The sequence below is a fragment of the Carassius gibelio genome, chromosome B14 (assembly GCF_023724105.1).
Source record: "Carassius gibelio isolate Cgi1373 ecotype wild population from Czech Republic chromosome B14, carGib1.2-hapl.c, whole genome shotgun sequence".
Classification (NCBI taxonomy): domain Eukaryota; kingdom Metazoa; phylum Chordata; class Actinopteri; order Cypriniformes; family Cyprinidae; genus Carassius; species Carassius gibelio.
Window position 1 is genome coordinate 9,404,472 of NC_068409.1, and position 22,261 is coordinate 9,426,732.

Here is a 22,261-nt window from a genome sequence, read left to right on the forward strand (position 1 = left end):
GTCGAATAAAATTATAGTGCTTGCGGTAGACTGAAGATGCGACGTAGGACATAATTTTCGTTTCCCGATCTCTGTTATTACACGGATTATCTTGTTGAGAGAATAACACTTTTGTTATAATTCCTCGCGATGGATAAGGATAGACAAAGATGCCGATGGGCATGCTGCTGGATTGCTTTGTGTCTGCTGATGCATTGTGATCAGCCTGTTTCTGCACAGCTCAGATATTCTATTCCGGAGGAGGTGAAAGAGGGATCACAAGTGGGAAGTATTGCTAAGGATCTCGGTCTTGATGTGAGTTCGTTAGAGCACAGACGATTCCGTATTGTTTCTGGATCTAAGGACGGTTTTTTCCAGGTAAATCAAAACAATGGCATCTTATATGTTCATAAGAAAATCGACCGAGAGGAGATTTGTGATGGCAATGGCGCATGCTTGCTAAACTTAAAGATTGCAGTTGAAAATCCACTCGAAGTGCACTATGTTGAGGTTGAAATAACAGATGTTAATGATCACTTCCCTTCTTTCCCAGAAAAAGATTTGCAGATTGAAGTAGCGGAAAACACTTTAAAGGGAACTCGTTTTGGTCTACCAACCGCACGAGATTCAGACGTTGGAATACATTCCATTCGTTCCTATCGACTCAGTCAAAATGATCATTTTGATATAGAGATAGGAGACAGTGAATACGTGGATAAAAATCCTTTTCTTCTTTTAAAGAAACCGTTAGATAGGGAGATACGGGACAAGCACGTCTTAACTTTGACTGCCATCGATGGTGGAAATCCACCAAAATCAGGCACTTTAAATATAACTGTCATGGTCCTTGATGTTAACGACAACCGTCCAGTATGCAACAGAGACACATACACTATTACATTAAAAGAAAACGCTTCTCCCGGTTTTTCTGTAACATTTGTTAATGCAACTGACCCAGATGAGGGCCTTAATGGAGAAGTTGAATATGCTTACGGTAGGAATGTGCAGCGAAAAGTGCATGATGTATTTGAACTAAACAAGGTGACTGGTGAAATCCGTGTCAAAGGCAAAATAGATTTTGAGGAGAATGACATTTTTAGTCTGAGCATCATGGCTTCTGATAAAGGGCGCCCTCCATCAAACACCGACTGCAGAGTTATCATTAAAATCATTGATGTCAATGATAATGAACCAGAGATTGAGGTCACGTCACTTTCTAATACTGTTTCGGAGGATTCAAAGCCCGGGACAGTCATTTCTCTTATTAGCATAACGGACAAAGATTCAGGAATTAATGGTAAAGTTGTATGCAGCTTGTCAGAGAGTGTACCTTTTGAGTTGAAACCATATATTCAGCAGAACATGTATTCTCTAGTAACCAAAGATAATTTGGACAGAGAAGTTGCTTCCCATTATGACATTACAGTAACAGCTACTGATTTAGGAAACCCAGCTCTTTCAGCTTCAAAATCTCTGAGCATAGAGGTGTCCGATGTCAACGATAATAGACCGAAATTCCCCCACAGCCCCTTTGAGATTTACCTTTTTGAAAATAATCCACCCGGACAGTCCATATTCTCTGTGAGCGCCACTGATGAAGACAAAAATGAAAATGCTCATATTACGTATCATATTATAAGAGGCGATCAAACACAAAGCGACATGACTTCGTTCCTTAACATCAATTCTGAAACAGGCGTAATTAGTGCTCTCAAAAGTTTTAACTTTGAAACAGTCAAAACGTTCCAGTTCCATGTTCTCGCTACAGACTCTGGAACTCCGTCTCTGAGCAGTAACGTGACAGTGAACGTGTTTATTCTGGATCAGAACGACAATGTTCCAGTGATCTTATATCCAGTCAGCGCTAACGGTTCTGCTGAGGGTGTGGAAGAGATTCCTCGTAATGTGAACGCAGGTCATTTGGTGACTAAAGTCAGAGCCTATGACGCAGATATAGGATACAACGGCTGGTTATTATTTTCACTGCAGGAAGTTAGTGACCACAGTCTCTTTGGTTTGGACCGCTACACAGGACAGATAAGGACCCTTCGCTCATTCACAGAAACAGACGAGGCCCAGCATAAACTGATCATACTGGTCAAAGACAATGGGAACGTTTCTCTCTCAGCAACAGCGACTGTGATTGTCAAAGTTGTGGAGCCCAAAGAGGCTTTTGCTGCTTCTGATGTTAAACATGCAATAAAAAATGAAGAGGAAAACAACGTGACGTTTTATTTGATCATCACTTTGGGCTCGGTTTCAGTGCTTTTTGTCATCAGCATCATCGTGTTGATTGTAATGCAGTGCTCTAAATCGACAGACTATTCGTCCCAGTATTTACAGGATACAAATTACGACGGGACTCTGTGTCACAGCATCCAGTACAGATCTGGAGACAAACGGTACATGTTAGTTGGACCCAGAATGAGTATCGGCTCTACTATAGTCCCAGGCAGTAATGGAAATACTCTAGTGATCCCAGATCGAAGGAGGAGAGGTTCTGGAGAGGTAAGAATAGCAGATTAATTCTAATAATTTTTATACCCAATAGTTTGTTTTACTTATGATTTCATAGCGCAAAGTTTCGTTATGTAGCTTACTTTGACATTTTTTGTGTACACTTAAATATAATTTTATGTTAAATTGATGACTTATTATTATAATTTTTTTTGGACTGACAGTGGTTTATTTCAAAAAATGTTCAAGTGTTTTGAAACCACTTGGGGTCGGTGTTGCTCCATGATTTATTTAGAATATTGAATCCTGCCCCTGATGATGACGTAGGCTGTACTGTTTTTTTTTTTTTCACACACAATGGCTTTGGATGCTTGAACGTACTGACAGTGCTTAAAAAACAATTATATGTTTCTCATTTTCTCATCATGTACTTGCCATAAACATCAAACTACGACTTCAAATAATCGAGGGTATAAGAGGTTGATCCTGGAGAAACAATTTGTTAATCGTGCGTGATGGAAGCTGGAGGACAAAGGCGCAGATGGGAGTACTGCTGGATTTCTTTGTGTATTTATTTTCTTCTTGGCATCGGACAGCCAGTCTCAGCTCAGATAAGATACTCGATTCCAGAAGAAGTGAAAGAAGGGACCGATGTCGGAAATATTGCAAAGGATTTGGGTCTTGAAGTAAGTAGTTTGGTGGTCAGGCAGTTTCGAATCGTTTCTGGATCTAAGGAGGAGCTTTTTCAGATAAATCAGGAAAATGGCGTTTTGTACGTTCATAAGAAAATCGACAGAGAGTCTTTATGTGCTGGCAGTGGTGTTTGCATGGTAAATTTAAAAACCGTTATTGAAAACCCTTTGGAAATGCATTATGTAGAGGTAGAAATATCAGATATAAATGACCATTCCCCTAGTTTTCCTGAAAAAGAGCAGCGCTTGCGAATTTATGAAAATACGCTCCCTGGCGCTGATTATCAGTTACAGGCTGCCAAAGATCCAGATTCTGGAACGAATTCAATCCGGTCCTATAAGTTAAGTCCTAATGATCATTTTGAAATTCGAGTTAGAGAGAGTGATGAGGATAAAATGCCATTTTTAGTCCTTAAGAAGGCTGTTGATAGGGAGATTACGAATACATACAAGCTGCTTTTAACAGCTGTTGACGGAGGGAATCCTCCGAGATCTGGCACCCTTAACATTACAATTAGCATTTTAGATATAAATGATAATCGCCCTGTATTTAGTCGAGAGACATATTCTGTGACCCTGTCGGAAAACTCTATTATTGGCTCTATGGTTGTTCGAGTAAATGCAACTGATATGGATGAGGGCACAAACAGTGATATTGAATACAGTTTTGCAACGTTAAATAGCAAAGGGCATGACGTTTTTGAGCTAGATCAGGTCACAGGTGAAATACGTGTAAAGGAGGAAGTGGATTTTGAAGATACAGAAGTTTATAAACTCGATATTCAAGCCTCAGATAAAGGGCATCCACCAATGTCTACAAAGTCTAGAATTGTTATTAAGATTACTGATGTAAATGACAACCGGCCTGAGATTGAGATTACATCACATTCAAAGAACATCCCTGAAGATTCTAAGCCTGGAACGGTAATTTCTCTCATCAGTGTGACTGATAACGATGCAGGGATCAATGGTAAAGTAATTTGTCAGTTAAACAAACATGTTCCCTTTGAACTAAAGCCTTCTTTCAAAGACAATATGTACTCTTTAGTGACAAAAGATCGTTTAGACAGAGAGACGAGCTCACATTATGACATTACAATAACTGCCTCTGATTTAGGACAGCCGTCTTTAACTGCATCGACCACTATAAACGTTCAGATTTCTGATGTGAATGATAATGCACCGGTTTTTTTAATAAATCCTTTAGATCTCTACTTAATGGAAAACAATGCAGCCGGTTCCTCAATAATTTCAGTAAGCGCCTCTGATAGAGACACAGCTGAAAATGCTGTGATATCTTATCACATGATTAGAGGTGACGGAACTCATAATGATTTGTCATCTTTCTTAAATATAAATTCCGAGACAGGAATAGTTTATTCTTTAAGGAGCTTTGATTTTGAAACTGCTAAAACGTTCCAGTTCCATGTTCTCGCTACAGACTCTGGAACTCCGTCTCTGAGCAGTAACGTGACAGTGAACGTGTTTATTCTGGATCAGAATGACAATGTTCCAGTGATCTTATATCCAGTCAGCGCTAACGGTTCTGCTGAGGGTGTGGAAGAGATTCCCCGTAATGTCAACGCAGGTCATTTGGTGACTAAAGTCAGAGCCTATGACGCAGATATAGGATACAACGGATGGTTATTATTTTCACTGCAGGAAGTTAGTGACCACAGTCTCTTTGGTTTGGACCGCTACACAGGACAGATAAGGACCCTTCGCTCGTTCACAGAAACAGACGAGGCCCAGCATAAACTGATCATACTGGTCAAAGACAATGGGAACGTTTCTCTCTCAGCAACAGCGACTGTGATTGTCAAAGTTGTGGAGCCCAAAGAGGCTTTTGCAGCTTCTGACGTAAAAAATACAGTAAAAGATGAGGAGGAAAACAACGTGACATTTTATTTGATCATCACTTTGGGCTCGGTTTCAGTGCTTTTTGTTATCAGCATCATCGTGTTGACTGTAATGCAGTGCTCTAAATCGACAGACTATTCGTCCAAGTATTTACAGGATACAAATTACGACGGGACTCTGTGTCACAGCATCCAGTACAGATCTGGAGACAAACGGTACATGTTAGTTGGACCCAGAATGAGTATCGGCTCTACTATAGTCCCAGGCAGTAATGGAAATACTCTAGTGATCCCAGATCGCAGAAGGAGAGGTTCTGGAGAGGTAAGATGTGATAATAATATATTTTTATATTGTTTTCTTTTAATTCCAGGTTGTGTTATAATTCATTTTTCTTTTCTTTCTGAGTTTTTTCTTCGATAGTGCTCGGAGTATCTCTTTAAGAATGTGCTATACACTTAAGTCCGCCTGGTGTCAGTGCTGCATCAATGTTGCGAGAGAACCGATCTGCTTGTGATGACGTGAAAGGCATTGTTCCTCACTTGGAGAGGCTTGTGTGAGCGTGCTGTTCAGAAGATAGACTCACGGACATACGTTGGTGTTAAAGAGCAGGGCCATATTTTTGGTTAGATTTCCAGGTCTGTACAACACATGAAATGCACGCCATTCAATGTGCTGTTTAGCTGTTGGACAAATCATTCCAATATTCGCAATGGGGAATGAAAGACAACGACGCAAACTGGAGTGTTGGTGGATTGTTATGTGCCTCGTTTTTCTATTTTGCGTCGAACAGCAGGTTTCAGCTCAGATACGATACTCTGTTCCAGAGGAGGTCAAAGAGGGTGCCGTTGTAGGAAATATTGCTAAGGATTTGGGTCTTGATGTCAGTACATTAGTGGACAGGCGATTTCGTATCGTTTCTGGATCAATGGATGCTCCTTTCCAGGTAAATCTGAACAATGGCATGTTGTATGTTCAAAACAGAATCGACAGAGAAGAGCTTTGTGTAGACAGTAATGTCTGCTATGTGAATCTGAAAATTGCTATCGAAAATCCACTAGAAATTCATTATGTAGGCGTTGAGATTACAGATATCAACGATCATGCACCGGTTTTCCCCGAGAAAGAACAGGATTTAAAGATAGCAGAAAATACTTTAATTGGTGCTGATGTTCAGTTGCTTGCAGCTCGCGACCCCGATTCTGGAGCAAATTCCCTTCGTACATACAAACTGAGTCATAACGAACATTTTGAATTAGAAGTCAGAGATAGCGGAGAGGACAACAAGATCCCTATTCTTAAACTGCAGAGAGCCCTTGACAGGGAGCGACATAGTGAGCACCACTTAGTGTTAACAGCTCTAGACGGTGGAAATCCACCGAAATCAGGCATTATGAACATTTCCATAAATGTAATTGATATTAATGACAACAGACCTGTGTTTAGTAAAGATGTTTACTCAGTTACAATTACTGAAAATCTTCCCGTTGGGAGTCTCATACTACAAGTAAATGCCACAGACGCAGATCTGGGACAGAATGGTGATATAATATACTCATTTGTGAGCAACTTAAAGAAAAAGGTGTATGACACATTTGAAATAGACAAGAATACAGGTGAACTTCGTGTCATAGGTGATGTTGATTACGAGGAAACAGAAGTATACAGAGCTGACGTCACAGCGTCAGACAGCGCAGAGCCTCCTATGACTACAAACTGTAGAGTAGTAATAAAAGTTACTGACGTAAATGATAATAAACCAGAAATAGAGGTAACATCTCTATCTAATCTAGTACCCGAGGATTCTAAACGAGGAACTGTTATTTCACTGATTAGTTTATCAGATAAAGACTCGGGTGCTAACGGAAAAATAATCTGCAGTCTTTCTGAGGGTACTCCGTTTGAACTAAAACCTTCTTTCCAGGAAAATATGTATTCGCTTGTGACGCAAAAGGCTTTAGATCGGGAGTTGGTTGCTCATTATGACATTTTATTAACTGTTTGTGATATGGGGCAACCTCCTCTGTCCTCAGTAAAGACTTTAAGCATTGAGGTTTCAGATGTGAATGATAACAAACCAGAATTTCCTCAGAATCCTATCGAGCTTTTCTTATTTGAAAATAATCCACCCGGCGCATCAGTGTTTTCCGTTAGCGCACTTGACAAAGACATAAACGACAATGCTGTTATTTCATATCGTATAATTCGGGATGATGGAACAAAAGGCGATTTATCGTCATTCCTGAATGTCAATTCTGAAACTGGAGCTATCCATGCGCTGAAAAGTTTTGATTTTGAAACGATGAAAACTGGACAGTTCCAAGTTATTGCTACAGACTCTGGAACTCCGTCTCTGAGCAGTAACGTGACAGTGAACGTGTTTATTCTGGATCAGAACGACAATGTTCCAGTGATCTTATATCCAGTCAGCGCTAACGGTTCTGCTGAGGGTGTGGAAGAGATTCCCCGTAATGTGAACGCAGGTCATTTGGTGACTAAAGTCAGAGCCTATGACGCAGATATAGGATACAACGGCTGGTTATTATTTTCACTGCAGGAAGTTAGTGACCACAGTCTCTTTGGTTTGGACCGCTACACAGGACAGATAAGGACCCTTCGCTCATTCACAGAAACAGACGAGGCCCAGCATAAACTGATCATACTGGTCAAAGACAATGGGAACGTTTCACTCTCAGCAACAGCGACTGTGATTGTCAAAGTTGTGGAGCCCAAAGAGGCTTTTGCAGCTTCTGATGTGAAAAACACAGTAAAAGATGAGGAGGAAAACAACTTGACATTTTATTTGATGATCACTTTGGGCTCGGTGTCGGTGCTTTTTGTCATCAGCATCATCGTGTTGGTTGTAATGCAGTGCTCTAAATCGACAGACTATTCATCCAAGTATTTACAGGATACAAATTACGACGGGACTCTGTGTCACAGCATCCAGTACAGATCTGGAGACAAACGGTACATGTTAGTTGGACCCAGAATGAGTATCGGCTCTACTATAGTCCCAGGCAGTAATGGAAATACTCTAGTGATCCCAGATCGCAGGAGGAGAGGCTCTGGAGAGGTAAGAGTATGTGAGTTATATTAAACAACACCTTCTCAGGCTTACTGTCCTCAAAATGTGATTTATTTATTTATTTATCGGGTTATATATTTATACTATGTGTTATTTTATATACTGACAAATAAGAGCATACTTTATTTATTGCTGCTTTGGAATTAAGTTTTCAACGTTGGAATGAATATCCGTTGTCCATGGTGCTGAAATTTTTCACCTTTGTAGAATAATAATCTTTCCTATCATAGTTTGTCGGGAAAGTGCAAATCTCATTATTTAGTTTTACCATTTGAAACATTGTATAATAGACACGTTGCGATAAGGATATGCGTCATTTATTAAAACATTTCGTTCAGACCTTTCTGTAAGTGACGGGCAGTCATTTTATGGTCTCCCTCGGTGGCATATATAACAATTCATGCTTACCTGTATGTACCATGAGGTGTCAGTGTTACATAAGGATATTCGGGAGAGATTTTTGCCCTGCCCATTGATATGTGGTGCGCATGGCTGTTCTGTTCATTTTCACTGCAATGGGAGCTATATATCACGAGAAGCTGGATATGACCATTTTCCTCTTTTATTTTAAAGCGACTATATTACAATGAATACACGCTGAGTAGTTCACTCGTGCAAACGATCTGAAATTGTATTATTATTATTTTTTAAAGAAATATTTAAACGATGGAAGCCGCAGGACAAAGGCGCAAATGGGAGTGCTGGTGGATTGCTTTGTGTTTCTCTTTGCTGCTGAGGTTCGGGCTGCAAGTTTCAACTCAGATACGATATTCTATACCAGAGGAGGTAAATGGGGGATCTGCTGTGGGAAATATCGCAAAGGATTTGGGTCTTGATGTGAATACTCTGGTGGACAGGCGTTTCCGAATCGTCTCTGGATCTAAAGACGCTCTTTTTGAAGTTAATCAGAACAACGGTGAATTGTATGTGAGTAAGAACATTGACAGAGAGGAGTTGTGTGATGGAAATAGCGTGTGCCTGATAAATCTGAAAATCGCCGTTGAAAATCCACTTGAAATACATTATATTGGAGTAGAAATCACAGACGTGAATGATCACAGTCCTCGTTTTCCCGAGAAAGAACAGCATTTTGAAATGGCTGAAAACACGATTGAAGGTGCACGTTTCGAGCTCCAAACTGCAAGAGATCCTGACATTGGAAGTCATTCTATTCGGTTTTATAAATTAGCAAAGAGTAATTTTTTTGAGCTAGAAATGAGAGACGGTGACGAAGAGGAAAAGAATCCGATTTTAGTCTTACTTAAGCCTTTAGACAGAGAGCAAAATTCAGAGCATAGACTCGTGTTGACTGCTGTGGATGGAGGCATCCCCCCAAAGTCAGGTACATTGAATATTACTATTACTGTTCTTGATATCAACGATAACCGCCCTCTATGTAGTAAAGATATATATTCAGTAACGCTTCCAGAAAACACACCTATAGGGACCGTAATGGCACGCGTAAACGCCACTGATTCTGATGAGGGTTTAAATGGGGAGGTTATTTACACTCTAGGAAAAACCAGTAGACGAAAAGTTCATGAAATATTTAGCCTTGATAGCGTAACTGGCGAAATTCAGATTAAAGAGCCAATCGATTTTGAGGAGAACGAGATACATAGATTGACCGTCCAGGCCACGGATAAGGGTCAGCCGCCGATGACCACTGACTGCAGAGTCATTATAAAGATCACAGATGAAAATGATAATTATCCCGAGATAGACGTCACGTCCCTTTCTAACACAATTTCAGAGAATGCAAAACCTGGAACTGTAATATCTCTGATTAGTGTATCAGATAAAGACTCTGGTGTTAATGGGAAGGTTGTTTGTAGTCTTTCAGACAATGTTCCGTTCGAGTTAAAGCCATCTGTTCAGGAAAACATGTATTCTTTAATTACTAAAGAACGCTTGGACAGGGAATTAATCACAGATTATGAAATAATAATCAAAGCAAGTGATTTAGGTCAGCCACCTCTCTCTTCTTTTAAAACTGTTACTGTGCAGGTGGCTGATGTTAATGATAATAAACCAGAGTTTGTCAAAAATCCCCTCGAGCTGTATTTAGTGGAAAATAACACTCCTGGTGTATCAGTATTCTCCGTGAGCGCGTCAGACAAAGATCTGAATGAAAATGCCGCGATCTCATATCAGATAGCTAGAGGAAATGGAACAGAGCGTGACATGTCTTCGTTTCTCAGTATTAACCATGAAAGTGGCGTTATCCATGCGCTTAAAAGTTTTGATTTTGAATCTGTTAAAAAGTTTCAGTTCCATGTTCTCGCTACAGACTCTGGATCTCCGTCTCTGAGCAGTAACGTGACAGTGAACGTGTTTATTCTGGATCAGAACGACAATGTTCCAGTGATCTTATATCCAGTCAGCGCTAACGGTTCTGCTGAGGGTGTGGAAGAGATTCCCCGTAATGTCAACACAGGTCATTTGGTGACTAAAGTCAGAGCCTATGACGCAGATATAGGATACAATGGCTGGTTATTATTTTCACTGCAGGAAGTTAGTGACCACAGTCTCTTTGGTTTGGACCGCTACACAGGACAGATAAGGACCCTTCGCTCGTTCACAGAAACAGACGAGGCCCAGCATAAACTGGTCATACTGGTCAAAGACAATGGGAACGTTTCTCTCTCAGCAACAGCGACTGTGATTGTCAAAGTTGTGGAGCCCAAAGAGGCTTTTGCAGCTTCTGATGTGAAAAACACAGTAAAAGACGAGGAGGAAAACAACATGACATTTTATTTGATCATCACTTTGGGCTCGGTTTCAGTGCTTTTTGTCATCAGCATCATCGTGTTGGTTGTAATGCAGTGCTCTAAATCGACAGACTTTTCGTCCAAGTATTTACAGGATACAAATTATGACGGGACTCTGTGTCACAGCATCCAGTACAGATCTGGAGACAAACGGTACATGTTAGTTGGACCCAGAATGAGTATCGGCTCTACTATAGTCCCAGGCAGTGATGGAAATACTCTAGTGATCCCAGATCGCAGGAGGAGATATTCTGGAGAGGTAAGAATACATTAAATATATTAAACAAAACTTTCCCCAGGCGTGTTGTCATCGAATTGTAATTGTTGATATTCGTTGTCCATGGTGCTGAAATGTATCACATTTGCCTAGCAGCAATTCTTTCGTTTCTTAGTTTGTTTGTAAAAATACTTATATAAATATTTGACTTTTTTTTCCACCATGTCGAAGCATAATGATGGCTTGTTGTGCATTTTGTTCTAATTTTATGGCTTGAGTTGATCAGCATTATTTTTTTTACGTGACAGTTTAGATTTACTATTTCTCCTTCTATACCATGTGGTGTCAGTGTTACATTAGGATATAAAGTAAAGCTTTGACCCTGCCTATCAATGTGTGGTGCGCATAGCTGTGTCGGTCAGTTTAACTGTGACATCAGCTGACGAGTATATCGCGAGAAGTGGAAATATAGGAAATGTTCTAAAATGTTATCGATGTTAATCAATCAAGAATGATGCATCTGGAAATAGAAAATTTCCACTGAATACCATCGTTACTTGTTTTAAGCTGTTTTAAAGGATTTCTTTACGATGGATGAACAAAGGCGCAGATGGGAGAACTGGTGGATTGCTTTGTTTGTCTATTTTCTTCTCTGCTTTGGACCGCAGGTTTCAGCTCAGATAAGATACACCGTTCCAGAGGAAATGAAAGAGGGATCGGTTGTGGGAAATATTGCTAAGGATCTTGGACTTGACGTGAGTACATTGGTAGACAGACGGTTCCGTATAGTCTCTGGTTCTAAAGACGCGTTTTTCCAGGTAAATCAGAACAATGGCGAATTGTATATTCATAAAAGCGTAGACAGAGAGGAGCTTTGTGAAGGGAACGGTGCATGCGTATTAAATCTAAAAACTGCGGTCGAAAATCCTTTAGAAATTCACAACGTTGCAGTAGAAATAACAGACATAAACGACAACCATCCTAGTTTTTCTGAACAGAGTCAACATTTCGAGATTGCAGAACACACCCCTATAGGAACGAGCTTCCAGCTGCACGCAGCACGAGACCAGGATGCCTCACCATATTCTGTTCGTTTGTATAAATTGAGTCAGAATGAAAATTTCGAGATAGACATCAGAAACAGCGATGAGGAAAAAATCCCCTTTTTAGTGTTGAAGAAACCACTCGATCGCGAACATAAGTCAGAGCACCTGCTAATTTTAAAAGCCCTCGATGGTGGAAACCCTCCAAAATCAGGTAACCTTAGCATCAACGTTACCGTATTAGATATTAATGATAATCGCCCGGTGTTCAGTCAAGACACATATTCTGTCAGTTTACAGGAAAATGCCAAGGTCGGAACGACTGTGATTAAAATAACGGCAACTGATCGCGACGAGGGCTCAAATAGTGAAATTGAGTATTCGCTTGGTAAAACTTTAAAGCGCAAAGTTTATGACGTATTTCAACTGGATCGCATTACAGGCGAAATAACGGTGAAAGGCGAGGTAGACTTTGAGGAAACAGACGTTTACAAACTGGATGTGCAGGCTATAGACAAAGGCCAGCCTCCTTTCTCTGCTCAAGGTCGAGTTATTATAAAAATACAAGATATAAACGATAATGAGCCTGAAATTGAGCTGACTTCATTATCTAATATTGTTGCTGAAGACTCTACACCTGGAACAGTAATTGCGCTGATTAGTGTCACAGATAAAGACTCTGATGTTAATGGTAAAGTTGTATGTAGTCCCACAAAGAATGTTCCTTTCGAGCTGAAACCATCTTTTCAAGATAATATGTACTCGCTGGTGACAAAGGGGCGTTTGGATCGTGAACTTGTGCCCCATTATGACATCACAATTACAGCAACAGATTTAGGTCAGCCGGCCTTATCATCTATCAAAACCTTAAGCATCAAAGTAGCAGATGTGAATGACAACCAGCCAGAATTTTCTAGTAATTTCCTTGAGCTTTACATATTTGAAAATAATGCTCCTGGAGCCTCCATATTTTCAGTAAGAGCATCTGATAAAGACGTGAATGAAAATGCCTTGATATCGTATCAAATAAACAGAGGTGTAGGGACACAAAACTGGATAACCTCATCGTTGAACATAAATCAAGAAACAGGGGTTATTCATTCCCTTAAAAGTTTTGATTTCGAAGGAATTAAAACGTTCCAGTTCCATGTTCTCGCTACAGACTCTGGAACTCCGTCTCTGAGCAGTAACGTGACAGTGAACGTGTTTATTCTGGATCAGAACGACAATGTTCCAGTGATCTTATATCCAGTCAGCGCTAACGGTTCTGCTGAGGGTGTGGAAGAGATTCCTCGTAATGTGAACGCAGGTCATTTGGTGACTAAAGTCAGAGCCTATGACGCAGATATAGGATACAACGGCTGGTTATTATTTTCACTGCAGGAAGTTAGTGACCACAGTCTCTTTGGTTTGGACCGCTACACAGGACAGATAAGGACCCTTCGCTCATTCACAGAAACAGACGAGGCCCAGCATAAACTGATCATACTGGTCAAAGACAATGGGAACGTTTCTCTCTCAGCAACAGCGACTGTGATTGTCAAAGTTGTGGAGCCCAAAGAGGCTTTTGCAGCTTCTGATGTGAAAAACACAGTAAAAGATGAGGAGGAAAACAACGTGACATTTTATTTGATCATCACTTTGGGCTCGGTGTCGGTGCTTTTTGTCATCAGCATCATCGTGTTGATTGTAATGCAGTGCTCTAAATCGACAGACTACTCATCCAAGTATTTACAGGATACAAATTATGACGGGACTCTGTGTCACAGCATCCAGTACAGATCTGGAGACAAACGCTACATGTTAGTTGGACCCAGAATGAGTATCGGCTCTACTATAGTCCCAGGCAGTAATGGAAATACTCTAGTGATCCCAGATCGCAGGAGGAGAGGTTCTGGAGAGGTAAGCAAATAACTTGTGCATTTGTTCTACCAAACAACCTTAAGGCAGTAGTTGGCTGCCCTCCTTGTATATACATATATATATACAAGGAGGGCAGTTGTGTTCAAAATTATTCAACCCCCTTGACTTGCAAGACAATTTGCTGTGGAGGATAACATTTTATGAAATCAATTTAAGAAGGTTTGTTAATACACTTTTGAGTGATTCTGAGAATGGAACATTGATGAATCATGATAAAATTCTAATTGGCTCTAAACATTCATGTCCACACTTATTCAACCCCCTTTGGGCAGAATCTTTTATTCTTTAAAATCTCCAATAAACGCTGTCTGTAAGTGTTTAGAAGCTTCTGTCACCTCTCTACTACAGTTTTGACCCATTCAACACCTGAAAAAGCTTTCAGATCACTGATAATCTTTGGTTTTCACATTGCCACTGCTTTCTTCAAATTCAACCAGATATTTGAAATGAGATTTAAGCCTGGAGACTGAACAGGTCACTCAAGTACATTCTATGACTGATCCCTGAACCAAGCAGTAGTAGATTTGGGTGTGTACTTTGGTATGACTGGCCTGCAGGAAAGTCCATTGATCATCAGCTTCAGTTTTTGCACCAAAGGCATCACAATTCTTGTCAAAATGGCCTGACACTTTAAAGAATTCATGATGTCCTTCATACAGTCATGATTTCCACTTCGTTCTACAGTAAAGAAACCCCATAACAGGACTGATCCACCTCCAAGTTTGAGGATGGAGATGGTTGCTACTCAAGAGAAGTTGCTACTCAACTTCAACACATGCATGGGCTAACTGTATGTGTAACGGTTCAAGCTAATTCTGTTTTTAATAGAGTTTCTAAAAGCTTAATTGTGTTTTGAGACTGTTTTATTCCCCACCATGCAAATAAGTGATTTAAAAACAGCAATGTTGAATAGAGGTTGAATAATTATGTACATAATATACATAATATTAATAATACATAGCAGTATTATTAAAAAATCTTATAACTCAAAAGTATTACATTATATAATGACAATATCACTTTTAATATGCCAGTGAACTGTTATAGATACATTTTTTATTTTATCCTGGATCTTCAGAAAAGCTTGTATTTGTAAAGTACTGCAGTCTCTGATGGGTTGAGTAATTTTGAACAAAACTGTATGTTCACATATACAGTACAGACCAAAAGTTTGGACACACCTTCTCATTCAAAGAGTTTTCCTTATTTTCATGACTATAAAAATTGTAGATTCACACTGAAGGCATCAAAACTATGAATTAACACATGTGGAATTATATATGAAATAATATACATAACAAAAAAGTGTGAAAAAAATTAAAATATGTCATATTCTAGGTTCTTCAAAGTAGCCACCTTTTGCTTTGATTACTGCTTTGCACACTCTTGGCATTCTCTTGATGAGCTTCAAGAGGTAGTCACCTGAAATGGTCTTCCAACAGTCTTGAAGGAGTTCCCCGAGAGATGATTAGCACTTGTTGGCCCTTTTGCTTTCTGTCTGTGGTCCAGCTCACCCCTAAACCATCTCGACTGGGTTCAGGTCCGGTGACTGTGGAGGCCAGGTCATCTGGTGCAGCACCCCATCACTCTCCTTCTTGGTCAAATAGCCCTTGATGCCTTCAGTGTGACTACAATTTTCATAGTCATGAAAAGAAAGCAAACTCTTTGAATGAGAAGGTGTGTCCAAACTTTTGGTCTGTACTGTATATAAAGTACTAATAAAATAGGAATAGAGCAGTTTGTCATTGCTTTCCTTTTATGCATGTTGCATAATTTCCTAGCCCATGGTTGTTTTATTGCTCTATTGTCATAACAGGCCTTTCATATTTTACAGCAATGTATTTCTGAGTGGCAATGGAAATTTGATCTTTTTATCTGTCTAATTAAAGTTATTGTGGTGGTTTGTGAAGCAAGGAAAATTGTTTCTTTAATATATGTATAATTGGTGCATGCTGATAAATTGCCATTCTGTTTTCATTTCATTTTATGTGCACTAAGTGCAGTCTTTTATATGCTATCTGTCTGTGCCTGTTCATCTCTATGGCAAGGTTGTGTTTACTTGGTCTGCATATGACATTTTCAGTTAAATGTTTTTTTTGGAAGCTGCAATGCAACTAATGCTTTAGATCGCGAGATGTCAGTGTAAACCTAAAGAAATACTCGTGACGTCAAACGGTTGTCATAGGTTTTTTGTTCCGCCTTCTCAGTTTATTCGTGTTTTCTCATTTTCAGCACCGGTGCTTTAAGATTTGTCAGGATTGAGCACAGTGTCCTTGTCTTGTCTGACTGGTTTACAGCGTAAATGTGAGCAACGACAACACATATTTGTAGAATTATCTTGAAATTCCGCTGTAACTGGTTTTTGTAATCTCAGAAAAATGGAACAAAGAAGACGCTCTCATCAGATGGAGCTGAATGCGAAACTCGCTTTCGTTGCTGTATCGCTGTTGTTTGGGAGAGCCGTTTGGGCACAAATACGGTACTCGATCTCCGAGGAGCAGAAGGACGGAGCTGCTGTGGGAAATATCGCGAAGGATTTAGGCATTGATCACAGAACACTAAAGGAAAGAGGATTTCGCATCGTCTCGACCTCAGGCGAGTCAATGTTCAGTGTGAATCAGAATGACGGTGTCTTATATGTTAACGGTAAAATAGATAGAGAGGATGTGTGCGAGAGAAGCACACCGTGTTTAATCAATCTGAAAATTGCTTTAGACAACCCCCTAGAAATCCACTATATCGCTATAGAGATATTAGATGTAAACGATCACAGTCCACGGTTTCCCGAGAAGGAAAAGCGGCTGGAAATTGGGGAATCTGTTCTGCCAGGCGCGCGATATCCGCTACAGGCAGCGCATGATCCTGATAGTGGAAGCAATTCCGTTCAAACATACAAACTCAGCCATAACGACCATTTCCGTCTTGAAGTTAAAGACCGAGAAGAGGATGGTAAAATTCCTATTCTGATTTTACACAAGCAGCTTGACAGGGAAGTGACTAAACACTTAAACTTAGAATTGACTGCTTTAGATGGAGGGAGACCTCCTAAGTCTGGCTCAATAGAAATATTTATTGATGTGCTGGATATTAACGATAATGTGCCTGTTTTTACGAAGGACGCTTACACTGTGACATTAAACGAAAACGCACCTGTGGGCACAACAGTTGTACAGATCAATGCCACTGATTTGGACGAGGGTCAAAATGGAGAGGTAGTTTATGCATTGGGCAATAATGTCAAGAATAATTTACGCAGACTTTTTAAAGTTAATGAAATTACTGGGGAAATTATTTTGACAGATCGTTTGGATTTTGAAGTCAAGGATAAATATGAGATTGACATTCAGGCGTCTGACAAAGGAACTGTTCCTCTTGCGACGGATAAAAGTGTAATCATAAAAATAGTTGATGTAAATGATAATGCACCGGAAATAGAAGTCACATCATTTTCAAGCGCCATTCCAGAGGACTCTAGACCTGGTACTACAGTGGCTTTGATAAGCGTCACCGATTTAGACTCCGGACTCAATGGAAAAATCTCCTGTTCACTCTCCGATGATATACCTTTTAAACTAATGCCGTCATCACAAGTTAATACTTATTCTTTAGTTTCTTCTGGATTACTTGATAGAGAAACGAAATTTCACTATGACATTACATTAAGTGCAAAAGATATGGGACAGCCATCATTGTCTTCTGTTAAAACTATAACTGTTCTGATATCAGATGTAAATGACAATACCCCGGAATTCTCAATTTCCCCGTATGCGTTTTATGTGATGGAAAATAATGTCCCGGGCAAATTTTTATTTTCTGTATCTGCTACTGACAAAGACGCAAATGAAAATGCTATAGTTAGTTATCAAATATGGAGAGAAAGTAGCGAAGAAAAATATTCATCTTTCGTTAATATTAACTCTGAAAATGGGGAGATATTTGCGCTGAAGAGCTTTGACTTTGAAACTGTTAAAAAATTCCAGTTCAAAGTTGTTGCTACAGACTCTGGATCTCCGTCTCTGAGCAGTAACGTGACAGTGAACGTGTTTATTCTGGATCAGAACGACAATGTTCCAGTGATCTTATATCCAGTCAGCGCTAACGGTTCTGCTGAGGGTGTGGAAGAGATTCCCCGTAATGTGAACGCAGGTCATTTGGTGACTAAAGTCAGAGCCTATGACGCAGATATAGGATACAACGGCTGGTTATTATTTTCACTGCAGGAAGTTAGTGACCACAGTCTCTTTGGTTTGGACCGCTACACAGGACAGATAAGGACCCTTCGCTCATTCACAGAAACAGACGAGGCCCAGCATAAACTGATCATACTGGTCAAAGACAATGGGAATATTTCTCTCTCAGCAACAGCGACTGCGATTGTCAAAGTTGTGGAGCCCAAAGAGGCTTTTGCAGCTTCTGACGTGAAAAATACAGTTAAAGTCGAGGAGGAAAACAATTTGACATTTTATTTGACCATTACTTTGGGCTCGGTGTCGGTGCTTTTTGTCATCAGCATCATCGTTTTGATTGCAATGCAGTGCTCTAAATCGACAGACTACTCATCCAAGTATTTACAGGATACAAATTACGACGGGACTCTGTGTCACAGCATCCAGTACAGATCTGGAGACAAACGGTACATGTTAGTTGGACCCAGAATGAGTATCGGCTCTACTATAGTCCCAGGCAGTAATGGAAATACTCTAGTGATCCCAGATCGCAGGAGGAGAGATTCTGGAGAGGTAAGAAAAGGACTAGCGTTGTGCTATATTGCTTTCATGGCCAGCATTGTTCTTTTATTATTTTTAAATACGTTTTAGTGCTTTTATGTACATGTTATAGCTACACATGCATTTGAATTAATTATCTTACAATTTTTCATGTTCTCCAATGACAGAACAAACTAAAAGTAACTCTGGTAGCGAGAGTCGCTGTCCTTGGTGCTGAATACATGATACAGCTTTCTGTTCTGCAAATTGTCTCTTTCTTTATTTTCTGTGCATATTTTAGTTGTATTAGAGAAACTCCAAGAAATTAAAAATTGTTAATTTGTTTCATTATGAATTTGCAGCTTTTAATGAATGGCAATGCAGTGAAAGAGCGCCAGGTGTCAGTGTAAACCTGAAGTGAAACTCATAACGTAAGAGTACCACCCTGTTTTTTTGCTCATCGTTTAGAATTGTATATTATCTCTTCCTTCAACGGCGTGGCTTGCTCGGTGGTTTTGTCCTTTGCTTTTCTTTGTAATATCTTTTGAGGATTAATACATCTTTAATGTGGTCATTGGACTAATATATTCACAGTCGTTGTGCAATTGTTTTGGAACCTATACGTTGCAAAAATGGGACAAAGAAGACTTGAGCAGTGGCCTGAGCGGAATGTGAAAATCGTCTTAATTGTTATATCGCTTGTTTTCGGCAGAACAGTTTGGGCACAAATACGCTACTCGATTTCGGAGGAGCAAAAGGATGGAGCTGCTGTGGGAAATGTTGCAAAGGATTTAGGGATTGATTACCGAACCTTAAAGGAGCGAGGATTTCGTATCGTCTCGACTTCAGGCGAGTCAATGTTCAGAGTAAATCAGAATGACGGTGTCTTGTATGTGAACGGTAAATTAGATAGAGAGGAGGTGTGCGAAAGTAGCACACAGTGTTTAATCAATCTGAAAATCGCATTAGAAAATCCTCTAGAGATTCATTACGTGACTGTTGATGTAATAGACATGAATGACCACGCTCCGAGATTTCCAGTGCAGGAAAAGCATTTAGAAATAAGTGAAACGGTGATTCCCGGTGCGCGGTTTCCGCTTCAGGCAGCGCGAGATCCAGACAGTGGCAGTAATTCAGTTCAGACTTATAAACTGAGCCACACCGATCATTTCCGTATTGAAATTAAAGATCGCGATGAAGACGGCAAAATTCCAGTGCTGGTTTTACAAAAGCCACTCGATCGAGAGGTTATAAAAAGGATGAAATTGCAGCTAACTGCTGTAGATGGAGGCAAACCTCCAAAGTCTGGAAATATGGAGATAACAATAGATGTATTAGATATAAACGATAATGCACCTGTTTTCACCAAGGAAGCTTACATTGTAGTGCTAAATGAAAACACACCCGTTGGCACAACAATTTTCAGGGTGAATGCAACTGATTTGGATGAAGGTCAGAACAGCGAAATAGTTTATTCATTAGGGCATGATGTCAATGATAAACTGCGTAAACTTTTTAATGTTAATCCAATCACAGGAGAAATCGTTGTGACTGGTCTTTTGGATTTTGAAGTTAAAGATAAATACGAGATTGATATTCAAGCATCTGACAAAGGAATTGTTCCTCTAACAACAGATAAAAGTTTAACTATAAAAATTGCTGATGTGAATGACAATCCTCCTCAGATAGAAGTAACATCATACTCAAGTGCTATTCCTGAGGACTCCAAACCCGGCACAACGGTGGCTTTAATAAGTGTCTCTGATTTAGATTCTGAAATTAATGGGAGAGTCACGTGCTCATTAAGTGAAGACATACCCTTCAAATTAATGCCATCATCACAAGAAAATACATACATATTAGTGACGATATCATCTCTCGACAGAGAGAAAATTTCTTTCTACGACATCACATTAGAAGCCAAAGATGCTGGTCAGCCACAACAGTCTTCTGTTAAATCTATAACAGTACAGGTATCAGATGTTAATGACAATGTTCCAGAGTTTTCTTTTTCTCCTTATTCATTTTATGTGATGGAGAATAATGCTCCTGGCAAATCTTTATTTTCTGTGTCTGCCTCTGACAAAGACACAAGTGAAAACAGTGTAGTCAGTTATCTAATATGGAGAGATGGTGTAGAAAACAAATATGCATCATTCATTAATATTGACTCTGAAAATGGGGATATTTATGCACTTAAGAGTTTTGATTTTGAAACCGTTAAAACATTTCACTTCCAAGTTGTTGCTAAAGACTCTGGAACTCCGTCTCTGAGCAGTAACGTGACTGTGAACGTGTTTATTCTGGATCAGAACGACAATGTTCCAGTGATCTTATATCCAGTCAGCGCTAACGGTTCTGCTGAGGGTGTGGAAGAGATTCCCCGTAATGTGAACGCAGGTCATTTGGTGACTAAAGTCAGAGCCTATGACGCAGATATAGGATACAACGGCTGGTTATTATTTTCACTGCAGGAAGTTAGTGACCACAGTCTCTTTGGTTTGGACCGCTACACAGGACAGATAAGGACCCTTCGCTCATTCACAGAAACAGACGAGGCCCAGCATAAACTGATCATACTGGTCAAAGACAATGGGAACGTTTCTCTCTCAGCAACAGCGACTGTGATTGTCAAAGTTGTGGAGCCCAAAGAGGCTTTTGCAGCTTCTGATGTGAAAAAAACAGTAAAAGACGAGGAAGAAAACAACATGACATTTTATTTGATCATCACTTTAGGCTCGGTTTCGGTGCTTTTTGTCATCAGCATCATCGTGTTGACTGTAATGCAGTGCTCTAAATCGACAGACTACTCATCCAAGTATTTACAGGATACAAATTATGACGGGACTCTGTGTCACAGCATCCAGTACAGATCTGGAGACAAACGGTACATGTTAGTTGGACCCAGAATGAGTATCGGCTCTACTATAGTCCCAGGCAGTAATGGAAATACTCTAGTGATCCCAGATCGCAGAAGGAGAGATTCTGGGGAGGTAAGAAACTTTATGGTTTAATATATATATATATATAATATATATATATATATATATATATATTTTAAAGTCTATTGTTATGCTCATTAGCAATTAGATATTGATTGTGGTGAAACAGTTGGGTCAAACTCTTAGACAAACATTACTGGACAGTGAATGTCTGTGTCCCAACACACTTTGCATGGGATTGGATGAGAATAGTAAAAGTTGAAATGTTACTAATTGAAGGACATATTCGCTAGTGTCTTATTTTCAGTTTTCTAAGTGTTCATGTTGTTGCCATTTTTAATATTATTATTGTGCTGAAGCATGGATATTGAGATTGTGTGCTGCAACGAAGACCATAGTGTTTTTTCACTAAATATACAGCAGCAGTGCACATGCAAGTGAAGTTTCTTTTCTTTTTTACTCTTCTTGTGCATTACAATTAGTTGAAAATATTTATTAAGATTCTATTTGCATATGAAAATGACATGTGCTAGATTTATTTGAATCAAAAATTTATTGATTCTAATGAATCTATCTATCTATTTAT

At 39.6% G+C, this 22,261-nt stretch overlaps 5 protein-coding genes and 1 pseudogene across 7 annotated transcripts in view; all 6 read left to right on the forward strand.

The window, feature by feature from the left end:
• Nucleotides 1-22,261, forward strand: part of LOC127971204 (protocadherin alpha-C2-like) — a 150,820-nt gene that overhangs the window by 6,210 nt on the left and 122,349 nt on the right. Inside the window, exons 2-3 of one of the 3 annotated variants that reach the window (XM_052574054.1) lie at nucleotides 10,345-10,510; nucleotides 18,174-18,766. In XM_052574054.1, coding sequence (XP_052430014.1) covers nucleotides 10,345-10,510; nucleotides 18,174-18,766 — 759 coding nt within the window. Of the gene's footprint in view, nucleotides 1-8,724; nucleotides 10,511-16,263; nucleotides 18,767-22,261 lie in introns of those variants that run through there. The other 2 variants (XM_052574053.1, XM_052574056.1) reach the window with 2 other exon arrangements.
• LOC127971225 (protocadherin gamma-A11-like) lies at nucleotides 9-2,750 on the forward strand. The gene has a single exon (XM_052574126.1). It carries the CDS (start codon nucleotides 130-132, stop codon nucleotides 2,503-2,505), a length of 2,376 nt encoding a protein of 791 aa, XP_052430086.1. The 5' UTR covers nucleotides 9-129; the 3' UTR covers nucleotides 2,506-2,750.
• Nucleotides 2,813-5,408, forward strand: LOC127971246 (protocadherin alpha-3-like). The gene has a single exon (XM_052574144.1). It carries the CDS (start codon nucleotides 2,952-2,954, stop codon nucleotides 5,406-5,408), a length of 2,457 nt encoding a protein of 818 aa, XP_052430104.1. The 5' UTR covers nucleotides 2,813-2,951.
• Nucleotides 5,562-8,220, forward strand: LOC127971247 (protocadherin beta-15-like; annotated as a pseudogene).
• On the forward strand, nucleotides 11,489-14,177 carry LOC127971227 (protocadherin alpha-10-like). Its single transcript, XM_052574130.1, has one exon. The coding sequence runs from the start codon at nucleotides 11,652-11,654 to the stop codon at nucleotides 14,016-14,018; it is 2,367 nt and encodes a 788-aa protein (XP_052430090.1). The 5' UTR covers nucleotides 11,489-11,651; the 3' UTR covers nucleotides 14,019-14,177.
• Nucleotides 19,223-21,747, forward strand: LOC127971224 (protocadherin alpha-3-like). Its single transcript, XM_052574125.1, has one exon. It carries the CDS (start codon nucleotides 19,366-19,368, stop codon nucleotides 21,745-21,747), a length of 2,382 nt encoding a protein of 793 aa, XP_052430085.1. The 5' UTR covers nucleotides 19,223-19,365.